The 14,908-nt window shown below is 32.6% G+C and overlaps 2 protein-coding genes across 2 annotated transcripts; both read right to left on the bottom strand.

Annotated features, from left to right (window-relative positions):
* Window positions 1-2,807: 2,807 nt before the first annotated feature.
* Window positions 2,808-6,453, bottom strand: LOC133667407 (uncharacterized). The gene is made up of 3 exons (XM_062085769.1): window positions 6,100-6,453; window positions 4,193-4,447; window positions 2,808-3,487 (listed from the first exon to the last, which is right to left on the bottom strand). The coding sequence occupies exons 1-3, from the start codon at window positions 6,340-6,342 to the stop codon at window positions 3,119-3,121; spliced, it is 867 nt and encodes a 288-aa protein (XP_061941753.1). The 5' UTR covers window positions 6,343-6,453; the 3' UTR covers window positions 2,808-3,118.
* Window positions 6,454-8,185: 1,732 nt separating this feature from the next.
* On the bottom strand, window positions 8,186-12,999 carry LOC108002543 (uncharacterized). Its single transcript, XM_028669105.2, has 6 exons — window positions 12,367-12,999; window positions 11,046-12,201; window positions 10,177-10,587; window positions 9,251-9,583; window positions 9,021-9,115; window positions 8,186-8,551 (listed from the first exon to the last, which is right to left on the bottom strand). Exons 1-6 carry the CDS (start codon window positions 12,997-12,999, stop codon window positions 8,186-8,188), a joined length of 2,994 nt encoding a protein of 997 aa, XP_028524906.2.
* Window positions 13,000-14,908: the final 1,909 nt, after the last annotated feature.

The following is a 14,908-nucleotide window of genomic DNA, read 5'->3' as shown; positions in this document are numbered from 1 at the left end:
GTATACGTATACGTTACAACATCGTGTGATGTATACAATTGAATATTCCAAAGTTTCGAGTTTCTTTTTTTGCTTTTCTTTAAATTTTATCATTTTTCATAATTTGTTCAATTCATCCTTGATAAAACGATATAAATGTTAATGATGAGAGTTGGAAGTAAAAAATGATCGTGATGATAGACCGAAATGCAATGAGGGAATACTTATAACGAGAATGGATCTTTTCTTGCTGCATGTTAGATCATATGACATTTTGGACGGGAAAATGATATAGGTTAAAAATACGTGAGCAAAATCCTTCAAGAGGGTGTGGGATAACCGGAAATACGAAGTCGGCCCTCGGTCTCTGAACGATTTCACGTGATTTCATCTGCCAGATGAAAAAAAAAGCAATTCACCAAACCTATCGCATAAAATATTATTTCACGAAAAAATATAGAATATACGATGATATCTTGAAGGAATAACTCTCGAAGAGTTAAAAGGTGAATGGAACTTTAAATATTATATTGCAACAAATCTTGAAAAATAAAAAGAGAAAAATAGGATATTTTAAACGGAGAAAAGTTCATCATAATTTTCATGAATGTATACACTTTCGTTCTTCGTCCAATTGTCCATCAGATTGTCGTGAAATTTCACGATAAAAACAACGCAGTCGTCGTTTCAATGTTTGAAATTACATGCCACGTCGGTTACACGGATCGCGTTCCTTATTTCACGAGACATTTAATACGTCGCTGCAACCGAGAAAAAAGAAGATGAAATTACATAAAGTCCCGGCAAACATCATCAACACCTCGAAAAAGATTCGAAGCTACGGAAAAACGAACAGGCAGAGGGAGACTTTCTTTTTAGAAAGCAAGCAGAGATTTCTCTTTCTTTCGTTCCTTCCCCATCTACCACAGAGACGCGTGAACGAAGGGAAAAACAGAATGGTAACGCGACCAAGGGAAGGAAACGGAAGAAAGTATAAAAACGTGTGCCGTACTTTTACGAGTCTTCTCTACTTTCGCGAATAATGTCCCAGGCATATGGTACTGTGACGGCTGTTACCCCTTTACGACGCCAAACCACCCTTTTCTAACTCCACACGTATTCCTGCCACGCGTCCTGAAATCACCAGCTGCTAAAAACGTGCATGCGAGACGAAAATGTCCCCGGTATCTTAAGCTACGGTATCACCCAACTCATCCACCATTAATTCCAAATCGTTAAATCAATGTTACGTTCGATTCAGGAATTAATTAAAAAAATGTATGTTTTTCATACTCTTTTTATTTATTACAAACAAAATATCAAAATTTAAGAGATTTAAAAAAATAGAAAAGTGTAAAATTAAAAATTTTGCACTCTTTGTAAATATTAACAGTGTGCTACCTGTATATAGTTGCACACGTATTCCGCGTTTTTGTGATGGACAGAAAGCGTGAATTTTGTGTTTGCTCGACGCTTTTTGAGTCGTTTGTTCTTCAGGTTCTTCAATATTGAAAATATAAAGTTACCTTATTGTAACGTGTTCGTCCAACCACACTCTTACAAGGCTATCAGCCAATGTAAATGCAGTCTCTTTGTTTGAGAGGTTTTTACTTCGTTTCGCGCATAATAATAATATGCGTTTATCATTTAACACATATATCAACATATATAACAATCAAAGTAAGTTTTGCGTATTTAATATTCTTATGAGTAATGGAAATTCATTATCGAAAATGGAGGCTATAAGACGAATTTAGGATTAAATTGGTGTTCGATTGATGTCGATGATATGATAATATCGGCCACGTGTCACGCGATAAACAGGGAACATCCGATTGTATTGTGTAGTGTGAGAGGCAATTAGCATAACTCGATACAAGGGATCGAGTTTTCGGGAGTGATATTATTGGGACGCGTCGGTGATTCATTTTAATGCCTGGCAACATGCTAGATATCGGGTCGAGGTGTTTGGCTTTATATAAATGGTGTAGAAGTGGGTTGGTAAACAGGAGGAGCTGATCGAAAATTCTCGCGTGATGGTCTGATACGTGCGTCGGACACTTTGAAAGTTGAAACCAAGTTTCCAGTGTGTTCCTTCTGTTTCCGTTGCTCGCGTTCCGATTACAAATGAGGGGAACTTGGCGAGAATAAAGGATACTCGTTTCTTCGGCCAGAGTTGCGTTTGATTCTCGAAGATTACGAAAATGCTAACGTGTATTTCTTTGTTTTAAAGATCTAGATGTATTAAAATCGTTTTGTATCCGGCTAACGCGTGAATTAATTACAATTAGAAGACAAACTCTTTTGAATAACCGGTAGTAAGAATGAAATTTATAAAATAACGTTAAAGAATTTCTAAATATAGGCATTTATTATCCGCGATATAATAACAAAAATTCGAGTAATTGACGTACTTTGAATATATTATTCTATTTGTATTTATTTATTCTATTTGATTCATCGACGAATAAAACAAGACAATCATGGCTAAACACGTGAATCAATATACTTGTATAAACAAGATATTTTTAAATATTTTCATTATGATGAAAAATCATATCAATTATGGTTAAAATTTTTATTATTATTATTCACGCGTAATATTACATTGATTAGATTACAATTAATATAATTGTTAGAATAATAGGATTTTACGGTTCGTTTAAACGTCTCTACGAATTAAGTATATCAAATAAATTTTCCGTTTATATGGGACGTTTATCAGAATTATTAATACAAAAGACCAAAGACCAAATGATATATCAAAGATGTAATTACGATTTTAATTTACAATCAGTTCATAATTATCTAACCTTCTCTCTTTCTGAATACAAACGACGTCGACCTCCCTCTATTATCCTTTTCTTCCAACATCTCGTCGCTATTTGCTCGTTGAGATAATCGCGTTCAGTTAATTTTCACCGGAAGTTGTTTATTAGCCGTAGTTCCGCGCTAGTTTATCTCGTTTCTTGAACTTTTGTCCACGAGTAGTCGTGGTCTCGGCACGAAAGCTCTATGACCAAATTGATTTAATCCCGGGAAAAATTTCGCAGAAAGCACGGTGTCGACCAACAAGTTAATCCAAATTTAATTACAAACTCCGTCACGATCTGATCGAAGTCGAGGAATCGAAATCCGTTTAATTGTGTAACGCGTATTCCATACAATCCTTTATCCAGAGGAAACACGTGCCAGTAATATTCTCAAAATAAGGTAGAATAAATTTTTCCCTCATGCAACGTTTGTACCATTTGAGCTCCTCTCTCTTCATGATCTTGTACTTCAGGATTTCTTCATACTTTATCGATTTTCGTTTAATCTTCGGCTTCGCTGATATCCATTCTCTCTCTAACCCCAATTCGTATATTTCGACGTTGATCTTCTTTTTGTTACCTAATGATAATTCGCGCAGATTCTCCTCGAGATAATTGTACACTGGCTTCATCTTCGAGAAAGTTGGTACTTGGTCCATGATGAGAGATGGATGGAAATCGGAGTTATGAATCAACTGAGAATAAAATTTTTAAAATTAATAGATATCATCGTTGATGTTCGGTCATTATCGTTTTATGTAAATTTTATATAAGTGTTTAACTTATTGTTTAAATTTTTAAAATATGTAATGTATTTTAATATCTGCACATATGAATAAATTATTCAGTTTAGAAATACAGGATATCTTTTGTTATTTGCGATACAATCAGATAGGGATTTTTCATGAAAAATTTAAAAAGGAGGAATAAAACTTTTTTGAGTTAAGTTGTAACATAAATTTTTTGATTTAAATTCTCGACAGTATTTATGAATCTGTTATATATGCAAATTTAAAATTAAAGGGAAAAGGTGAAATATTAATTAAATTATCAAATATGTATCGCAAAATGTACAAAACATTTCACATATTTATACGAATAATTATACGCGTAATTCATCATTTAAAATTCCTAATTTTTATCTTCATTTGGAATGAAATTTATTCAAATCTGCTTCTTATCTTTATCTGCATTTGTAATTATTTTCGTGACGTTTCAATCAGTTAAATTCCCCGGAAGGGAAGCGTTTTGACCGTGTAACGTTATCTAACCGAATAATTTTAACGGCATAAACCCTGATAACTTTGCATAATATGCAAAAGAAAACGTGACCGGCCCGATAAATTTAATTGGAACATCTGGCAGTGGTAGCTTCGTAAAAAGGACATTAATTCACTAACAGACATCCAATAGCGTCCAAGGGCTCTTTGGATATCGATCACCGCATTTCCACTTGGTTCCTTGAAGCCACGCAAAATACGAATATACAATAATTTCGGTGGAGCTTTGGTATGGTCCATTAGAGGCAAATCGTGGGTATTTTTCCAAATACCATTATCATTCCTTCCAAATGGAAACAGCCAATCATACGGTATTGAATAAGTGCTTCGTAATATTTCTCTTCTATCGAAGTTCCTTTGCTTCAAGTGAAAATCCTGGTTGGGATTCAATAAATATCGAAAGAGATTATTATTATTATTATTTTGTAAATAAGTTAATTTCTTTCTTTCGATAATTTTACAAATTTCATTATCAAAGTATATTTTATATTTCACAATTATTATTCTTTTCTATGAAAGCACGAATTTCTAGTAAAAAATTTTGAGATTTTTTTTTATCGCGTATAACAGGTAATACAAGATAATGGAAAATTAAGTAGTATCTTTGTATTTCAATCGGGAAATTTAATTAAAAGCATGAAAATATCTTTCTTCTATTGTGATCTCAAGTTCTTTTTCTTTTATTTTTATTTTTAAACGAGATCTATCAAAATTGTTAATATGACAGATGTCAGATTTATTTTCTATTATTATTCTTATTACTGTAAACTAAAATTCATGATTCACGAAATACGAAATCATTCTGATCTCAAAGTTTGCAGAATAAATGCAGATAATGAGAAAATAAACGATTCTCAATTATTTCCTCGTCTTCAAAGACGAATCAAGAACAAACAAACCTCTATTATGTTTCATCTTCTTTGTTTTATCTACGTTGCTAAAACTAAGTAAGAATCTATAGATACAGAATGGGTACATAAATGCAGAATTAAATATAAATATAATTCGTTGTATAATTATTAGGTAAATTATATCATTTCGTTAAAATATTCAAAATTAATAGAGGCAATTAATCTAACCGGAAATTCCAGTGTAATCTTTGTTGGGTACACAGGGTAAAACATGACAAGGCGATGAAGTGCCGAGTGATACGGATTTGGATACGAAATTATACTCGTATCTTTATCGATCATTGCCATCAACTCTATTTGATTTCTAACGAGACGATGAATGTACTCGTAACCCGTGAAATCTCGATTCATCGCAAATATCCTGTACTTAAGACCGTTTGCCTTGAAGTTGAGTGTCTCGTGATTGCAAAAAGATTCGAGCATTCCTTCCTCGAATCTTTCTTCGTAAGATTCTTCTCCTTCACTTAAATTATCGGCGCATTGTTTTTGATATTTCAAAATTTCAAAATTCCGATAATGACTCGTATTCCCGTCACTTTTCACTTCGAATATGTTGCCGAAGACGTCGATGGTGCTGAATAGGATGTCTGATACCATGAAAGGGAAGAAATAATACGTGGATGTTGACTGATTGCCGCATATGTTGCACATGTTCCCCTTGAACAATACTTTGTCTTCGGTGACCTATCGAAAAAAGGATACTTGTAGATTAAACTTTCACAGTCGTTGATTTAAAAGATTGTTTTTTTAACAGCAACAGAATTGAAAATTAATTTTGAAACTTTCAATGATTGTTTTCGAGAGTATTTTTTTTTTTAATAATTGGATACCTGTTTTCAACATCATGTCTATTTGCAAACAAAATATTCTTCAGTCTCGAGAGTTTCTCAAATGGATTAGCATGTCAGACAATTATTCTCGTTGTATCTACTCGCAAAAGTATTCTCAAAAACAATTCTGAAGAGTTTTATTTTCAAATTGATTCGAAATTAAATTTAATCGTAATTTCTCATAAAAATTGTCAATCTATATGTATATATATATCTAAACTTTGCTCGAGTTTACTACATTAAATATTCGCTTTCGAACGAATCTCATCTAACTCGTTTTGATTACATTTAGATTAATTCCATCCGCCATCGAAACTTCGTAATGACCTTCCCTCGATATTCTGATTTGGAGATCGTCGGGCATTGATAAAGTGCAGCTAAGTGCTGACTGATCATAGCACACCGTAGCATAGTTCTTGTGTTCCATCCGACACTTCAATAGAACGGAGACGAAAGTGTTGTCGGTCAATAACTCGTTTATTCTTTTCTTGTAATCTATGTGTCTCTTTATCAAAACCATGGAATTCATATCCTCATCGTCTTCTTTCTTTTCTTCTTTACTTTCTTTGCCCGATGATGCGTATTGTTGGATTTCTTCTTCCGTCCATTCACACGTCACTGGTTCCTCTTCTACGATATAACTGGTCGTGATACACGTATTATCTGAAAACATGGAAACTTCGTATTACATAAGATCTCTGATGTCTATAAAACTTTTAAAATCATTTTTATAATGGTTATATGTAGAGATTTTTTTCTTCTTAATATGAGATTCTTTTTTAATCTCTCGCGTGGAAAACGATTAATCGATCGAAAATCATCAGATGAGAAAAGAGAAAATATAAGATTAATGTAAGAATAGGATCGATAACTACAGAATGTTTCTTCAAAATTTTTACAGAAATAAATCAAAACAAATTGAAACATTTATAAATATAAATGAAATTGGTTAATTAAAAATGAATTACAAATGAATTTTCAGTAGATAGTTAATTTATATATGAAAATAAATAAAAAATATAGAATGAAATTTTGTCCAAATTCTCAGAGCTAGTTTTCAAGGAACTCCAACAAAGAAATATTGTTAATTAATTCTTCTCTACATATAGATAATTTTTGAAAAAAGAAGATTTATATTTCAATCGTTGAAAAAATTTCATTAATTCAATTATGAAATTACAATGGTTAATTCTGTTAATAGTGATGTTGAAAAATATCTACGATGAAAAATTTGTCATCAAGAAAATAAATATAGAAATGAAAGAAGATAACGGTAAAATGGTAGATTCGTTTTATTAAAGAGTTTATGTATTTATTCATAAACTTCATAAACTGAAAAGTCAAGATACGTACATCCAAATATTTCAAGTCTTGCATAGCTGCAAGTCACGTTTATCTGAAACCAGTTTTGCCACCGATAAAATTTTTCCTGAGTTTTATATCTTTCCATGAATCGCTTATAAATAAAATAAACTGAATACTTTCATGAGTATCGATAAAACATATTAATAAAACATACTAATATGTATTTTCCATATATCAAAATATTCGATATAGAAAAATATATAAGTTTTTTAAACTCTTTAAACTATAGGAATATAATTTTAATTGATAACTTAAAATTGATTATTATTTTTCTCACAAGTAAAAATATCAAAATATCGAAAGTTTATGAATAAATATCGATATGGATTGAAAATTTAATATTCTTTTTCTATGTTTGATAACAAATAAATTCTTTTTTTTTTTTTGATATCGATCCATTTTACATAGATACATGTTATTTTGTCAAACGTGTCACGATGATTTAGCGTTATCAAACTTCACAGTGGTAAATATTTATCTTACAGTTGTTGTAAAATCATGCAACGATTTGTAGGCCACGTTGTATTATACAAGGTATTTTCGCATAACCTATACGAAAGCCAAGTTCATAAACTTTCATCTGAACTTTCCTCATCTCCACCGTATTTTGTTTGCTCGGTTGAATGCAGTTTCTACAAACGTTTGAGGAACTTACACGGGAAGCAAAGCGCGTCGATTGCACTTTCATATAATGATTCTACTAGCTTTTAATTTTATTTTTTCTTTTTTCACTCGAGAGAAGGGAAATTTAGAATAAAGATCACAAACTTTCGCTAGTTTGATAATCGCTCTTCGTAATTTAAAGTAATTTCGTCTAATTATAATTAATTATTACGGCATTTAAGAATTAATTAAATCTAAATTCATTATATTTGGTGTCATTTAATGGTATCTTTATATAAGTATAAAAATTAGATGTTACGGAAATAAAATATAAAACACGATAAAAGTGCGTTTCATCGAAAAATATATTTTCTAATCATCGTATATCATTAAAGATAATGATTCTAAAGTAAATTGTCATCTTCGTTCATCGAGCATTGATTTTCCACGTGGCTTACAAATTCCGATCTCATTGAAATCGTACAATAGGGTGCAGAAATTGGAATCCGTTCCGCAAAGTGGCAAGCATGCTGAAACATACCTGGAAATCTGACAATCAATTCTCCATTGGAATTCAGCAACATGTTGGTACCATCAGCGCGACGCGTGAATTTCTCGTCGACCTCGTAGTCCGATACCATTCTCACCAGTAATCGATGGTGGTCACTTACGACCAAGTCGTTGTGCACCTCGTACTGTTCGCCATCGTGATTCAGGACTGTGTATCGTGACACTTTGACCGACTTTGATGTCATTTGCGCCTCAGACTCCTGAAGGCATGTCGTGCTTTGAATCGAAAACGAAAACGTTTATCATATGTTTTTAATATTTTCTTTTTAAATATTTACAAGTATCATAATTTTAAGATTTTTGTCTTTTTCGTTTCAATTTTGTAAATGAAAATGGATATAGAAAAATGGATATAGTTTGATATTAGGTGATTCTGAAGGCATGTCATTTTTGAAATGAAAGTTTTGTCTTTTTTTTTTAGATATTTATGAAATAAATCTATAATTTTAAAAATTTGTTTTCATTTTTAGGACAATTAGAATGAGAAAGAGAATTAAATGTATTAAATATCAGCCTTTTGCTTTTTAATTTGTAATTATATTATATCTTAATTCAGTAATATTTGTAGTATTAATTGATCGAATGCCAATGAATTCAATGTTTTCCAAGAACTTGTTTTATTAGATCATTCTTTCAAAACGAAATTTAATAGTTAATTATTTCACTCACCGTCGTTTTCTCTTCTGATTCTTCCTCGGTCGAACGAAACTTTGACTTCTTTTTAATTTTTTCTTTTGGGTTTTTTGGCTCTTTTGATTTGATATCTTTAAAAAAAAATGAAATATTAAATGAAATTCTTAGCAGTATAATTTAATTTTAAATATATTTTTAACGAGCTAATATCAATAATTATTTATCTCAATATTATTTCTCCTTCAATTTAATATCTTTGTAAATACCTGTACCGTTTTTCCCGTTGGTTTGGTCTTGTTCATTTTGATTATTAATTTTCTCAAAAGATGTACAAGTTACAATCACTCCGTTAGAACGAAAAATAATTATTGTTCCATCATCTAAACACTTTAAAATAGTTCCATTTCTCAAAAACTTTCTACAGATTTCACGATTGTTTTTGTAGTCAATGTATCCTTTTCGCAAATATGATTGTTTGATATAATACGGATTTTCCGGTCCATCAGCACTTATAGGTTCTATGAATAAACCGGCGGGTGACGAGATTCTGTATTCGATTTTTGAATCTTGCCAATCGGAATCAGGATTATTTGTCATATCTAAAGTAATAGTATTATAATACCAAATGATTGGAACATAGGAAAAAATTAAATACAAAAAAGTGTGCGAATCTAATTTTATATTATTAAAATATATTTTGTGTCATCACTTTTTTTTATATTTTTTCATACAAGATAGAAATAAAATATAACGATTTTGAATCTAGGAATACGTTGATTCAAAAATTGTTTAATTTATCTTAACTTAATTTAATTTAACTAATCGGTTAAATTTTTATTAATGGAATATTATTAGAAAATAATATGTGTATTTAAAAAAAAAAATTCAGAAAAAAATTGATACTTCAAAACGAATTTAGATCGATAGTATCTTCTTTCATCTCGCAAAAATATTGTATAATACGATATATATCGAGTGATGGATTTAAGTCAACACGATACTGAACATCACTATATCACTTATAATTTTTTTTATGAGTTTATAAATCTTTATATATCATGCATGTTTCAATATTTGGTAGTCACTTTATTCATATCGTGCATAGGTTTTGTTAAACTTTAGGAGATATTTTAATTATATCTAATTATATATTCGAATCATTATGATAAATATATTACGACGAGACACTTACCTGGGAAATTTAGTGACATTTGAAACGTAACAACGATTCCTAATCGACTCGTTAAGTGAAGTATCTCGATATTTTCCTGAATATCGATTCTACGGGATAATCGTAAAGTGTATCCATTCACTGTAACAGTAATGTACAAACGTTTGCTCTTGTACAACCAATCCTCTAGATTGACTTGTACCAAAGTATCATCGGCCGAAAAAAATGTCTTTTTTTGATTCGATACTTGCACACGTAATTCTGAAAGAGCATAGCCCACAAAATCATAATGTTTTTCTTTTTCGGAATCTTGTATCGAAATCCATTCGTTATCGGTCGATTTTAAACTTCTTCGACTGGACAATTTATCGGTTTTCTTTTTCTCTTTCTTCAAATCCTTTTTCCCACTCTTTGTAGTAGAGGAATAGGACACTGTATTTATGAAAGACTGTTGTAAATTCTATTTCTCGTACAATGATTCGTACAACATTTCTAATCTTCAAAACTTCGAGCAGGATAACTTGGCTTCTCCAATTGAATTTTTTGTAGTTAGTTCTTTTTGCGTTAAATCGTTCAAATATTGTTGTTAAATTGTCTTAATATTTTGAAAGGATTTAATGAAAATTTAAAATGAAAAAAATTTAGGGATCCTAGTGATCCTGCTTCAATCAATATCGAGAGCATATATTTTCAACAAAGAAATTTTTCATAATTGCACTTAAAATTCGTATTTCTTATTATCTTGAATAACTTTTCTCGAGATTCATTACGAGAGAATCGAAACTAAATAAAAATTTGTTATTCGTATATTAAAATCTCCCATTACCCGATTCAATTCAACAACTTAACGCGTGTAGTCTGATAATTAATTATTTCCATCCGAAACTCACCTAAATCTCTATTGGTTTTCTGCTTATTAAGATCGTAGATCTCATATTTCGCCTTCAAGGTCCCAGGTAGAATGAAATCCTCATCGCGGAAGGACATAGTCTCGTCGTATATCTTCGCGCTCTTCGTCATCAATCTCTCCATCTCCCTGGTCGTTTGCAATCTGTTCTGTTCCTCTTCCTTGCGCAGCCATTGCTGCTCCTCGGGCACCACGTATTTGCAGAAATCACCGAATCGTAACGGAGTACGGATACTAGAAATTCTTTCCTCCTCGCTCACATCATTGATCCTCCATTTGTTATGGAAGTGGAGTAACAGAGAGTCCGTGGGTTCGAAGTATCGAAATTCTATGTGATCGAAAGCGAGTAGACACTCGTAAACAAGTTGAAGAAAAATCACTTCTGGTAATAGCTCGACATCGTTGAAATCTTCGAGACGATAGTTGTTAGTCGGTCTTGTGGCGAACACGTTCTCCTCCAAATAACCAGGAACCAACAATTCTCGAGGATCTACCAGGTCGAACAGGGGTGAGCATTCGACGATTTGTGGAAACACTTTCCCATAATCGATGTTACCATCGCTGAGAAAGTAAACTTTGTACATGGATTCTGAGTACAGGCTTGGTAAAGATTTGCAACGTTTTATCGTAACTGTCGAATCTTGGATGTATATCGGATCATCCTCCTTCTTCATTCTTTCCAAAATTTTACTCTTATTTGTTTTAACTTTCGAATCGAACAACATTCTGTCGAACATCAATATGTGCAAGTAATGTTTGATTTTCTCCGTGTTTATCGATAAGTCGAAGCAATAACGAAGATTATCTATGTGATGAAAATAATTGTTCAATTTTTTCTCCGTGATCTTGTTCTTCTCATGGACCTTCGTTATAACCGGATGCCGTAATATGGATATAATATTGTCGATTAAATCTGACGGTTTCGACAAGAAAGGAATCGCGGAGATGCCGACAATAGCCTCGAGGATCTTGTTTCCGTGAAGGATTAGATCGATATCGGTTACGGTGTAATCGATTTGATCTTTGTCATTCTCTTCATCGAGGCCGTATTTAAGGTTGAGGGTTTTTAACTTTTCTTCGATGTAGGATATCAGATATTCCCTAGTTATCTCAACCGTCACTTCTTTCTCTGTATATTCCTGTGCAGTGTAAAATAATATTATTTCGGTTTAATAATAATTTTAGATATATATATAAATAGGAGAATTAAGTCGATTAATTTAACTTATAAATATGTTCGAATTAATATAATTGGATTATAAATCTAGTGAAGTTAGGAATGAGAAACTGAAGGATTATCTTACTTCCTTGATCTTTATATCGCTTATACCGCTTGTATCACTCGTTTTCTCCATAATATTCTGCTTCATTTTCTTCTCAGTCTCTTCAACTTGCATTAACATTGCAATCATTATCAACGGAAGTAAAACACATTCCGGGAGAAAGATATTGAACGTATCCATAAAGGATTTGTAAACTTTCATATTTGGTTTCTCGATTCTCTTATCAAAAATACTCGTTTCTATCTTCATACTTTTCAAATAATTACCATGTTGCCTGTAAAGATCGTAAAAATCGTACAGGATGTACGACACTCTGTTGTATATGTCTTTTTTGTTGGCCTCGTATTCTTTCTTATCCAAGGTTTTCGAATATCGCGGTGGACAGAATATAAGGAATCCAATGTCGTGATATTCTGGATACAATTCGGCTTCTTGTAATCGTTTCTCCACTGTCGTCCAAAAGTTATACAATTTGCTCTTAGTCACGGTATATTTCTCGAAAAAAACTAATTTCTTGCTTTCGTCAATGTCCACTATTTCTTCCTCTATGTTGCGATTCAATTCTTCGTTGGGCCGTTTGATCTGCAGCATGCAACATATCGGCACGCCAATGCTTTTCAATTGTCCAAGTAAATCTGGATCGTGGAAACCCATGAGGATTATGTATAGGTTAGGTCCGTTGATTGGCGCATCATCGATGTAAACGGCATCCCGCCATTCCTCGTTACGTTTCCGCAATTTTGTGTTAGCCTTCTTCTCAAAATGATCCAAACTGAATTTCTTTGAGTGTGGCCCTGTCGAGACGATGATCGACATACGTAACGATGGCGAGCATCGCAAATTGGAAGGTTTAATTAACTATTTTCAAAATGTTTAATTTGGACCGTTGTTTCGGCGTGGAAAATTAATTTTTCGTTCTCTTTCGTTGTGTTGCGAAATAATAATTGATATGTCCGTAATTAGATTGAAAATTGGATCCTTTATAATTATATCTAGAAAATATCTTCTAAAGTATTTTATTCGATTTTTATCAGAGAAAATTTTTTATATCTTTAATATAAAAAAAAATCTCTTATTTTTAACGTGTTTTAGAGAATTGGAAAATGGAATATCATAAATAAGTATCATTAGAGAGTGTCAATTTTCATTCGATTAAAAAAATATATATGTGTAAATGTATATAATACAAACTGTCGATAACATGAAAATAAGCTTCAATGTTTTTTGTATAATGAAGGCATAATTGCTCAATGCTCGTAATAACATATGCTTTCTTTTTCATCGATTCTATATAGGATATTGATACAATTGAGCGAGGCATATTTGATTCTAGAAATCGAAACAAGCAGCAAAAGTTAATATAACAAAAACGTCAATCGAATTAAAATTTGTTTGATCCGACATAAATTCGAAACGGTCTAACTTGATAAAATAATTCGCGCTTATTTTCACTGAAACTATTTCATTTAAAAAATTATTTTCTCACTCGTATTTTGCTCTTATTGGCATAATTAGTATCGACCCACGTACCATTTCCTCACTTCCTAATTACTTCCCCATAGACATTAGCGACACCATTCTGTACGCGACGTGGTTAAAATCGATTCGCCTACCCCAGTCCTCAACTGTCTGCATAATCCAATATTCCTCGTCTATCTCGCGCTCCAGGTTGATTAGTCTTTTCACTATGCCGATGTTCTCCTCCCTTGCCCGATATATCAAGTACTTGATGACCCGCGCCATCAGCCAGGTAGGCAGCGTTTCGTTTTCGGCCTCCAGAATCTTGTTCGCGTAACGACAAACCCCCTGAATCGTTGGACTTTTATCCAGGCTCTGCTTCGACAACGCTTTCACGCTGGCCAGCGTTTTCTGATACGTCAAAGGGTAAATGGCCTTTCGCCTACCCTCTTCAGCGGCTATGTTGAAGAACGACACGCATCTCGAGTGGTCGGTGATCGTCTCGACCATCATGATCACCATGCACCACCATTCGTCGTCGTTGATCGCGATCGTCTCCAAAGGCTTGCGCCAACTATCCTCGTCCACCTGTTTCGGTTTAGGGGATTCCACAGATTTCACAGGTTTCTTGCTCTTTCGCATCGCGCACGAATATATCGCGATATATCGTAACCTATAAAGTTGATCGACTTGTGTCGCCTTTGTATACGTAATTTATCGATTATTGAACAACAAGCGATAGGTTGCAGATTTTGTGGCGACAAGTGTGAAGTTTGTGACTATGTAAGGATTTCATGGACAAGAGAGTGAGTTGATAAGAGGCTTTTCCGATTTTCATCGTCCTATTGAAACTGAATGTCGATTTATCGATCGGTGTAATGCCCGTCTTCCACGCAGATTATGTGTAATCAATGAAAAATATATAATAAAAAAAAAAAAAGAAAAAAAAGAAAAGGAAAGCAAAATTAGTTGTTCGTATAAAGATATAATTTAAATTGTCTATTCTTGGATAATTTGGATATCGATGAATGATTGAACGCGATTGTTCCTTAAGGATTATAGGTGATAAATCAACGTGGAAGATGATCGTTCAATCGACGATCAT

This window comes from Apis cerana, linkage group LG1, assembly GCF_029169275.1.
Source record: "Apis cerana isolate GH-2021 linkage group LG1, AcerK_1.0, whole genome shotgun sequence".
NCBI lineage: Eukaryota > Metazoa > Arthropoda > Insecta > Hymenoptera > Apidae > Apis > Apis cerana.
The sequence above is the reverse complement of the archived record's forward strand: the minus strand, read 5'-3'. Positions and strand labels throughout refer to the sequence as shown.

Excerpts from the sequence above, each read along its gene's own strand:
- LOC133667407 (XM_062085769.1), bottom strand. The coding sequence starts at position 6,342 with ATGAATTCCATGGTTTTGATAAAGAGACACATAGATTACAAGAAAAGA. Across the intron at positions 4,448-6,099 it reads CGGATGGAATTAATCTAAAT|GATTTTCACTTGAAGCAAAG; the intron begins GTAATCAAAACG and ends AATCCCAACCAG. Across the intron at positions 3,488-4,192 it reads TTGGACGCTATTGGATGTCT|TTGATTCATAACTCCGATTT; the intron begins GTTAGTGAATTA and ends TTTTATTCTCAG.
- LOC108002543 (XM_028669105.2), bottom strand. The coding sequence starts at position 12,999 with ATGGGTTTCCACGATCCAGATTTACTTGGACAATTGAAAAGCATTGGC. Across the intron at positions 10,588-11,045 it reads GAAAACCAATAGAGATTTAG|TGTCCTATTCCTCTACTACA; the intron begins GTGAGTTTCGGA and ends TCATAAATACAG. Across the intron at positions 8,552-9,020 it reads AATCAGAAGAGAAAACGACG|GAGTCTGAGGCGCAAATGAC; the intron begins GTGAGTGAAATA and ends ACATGCCTTCAG.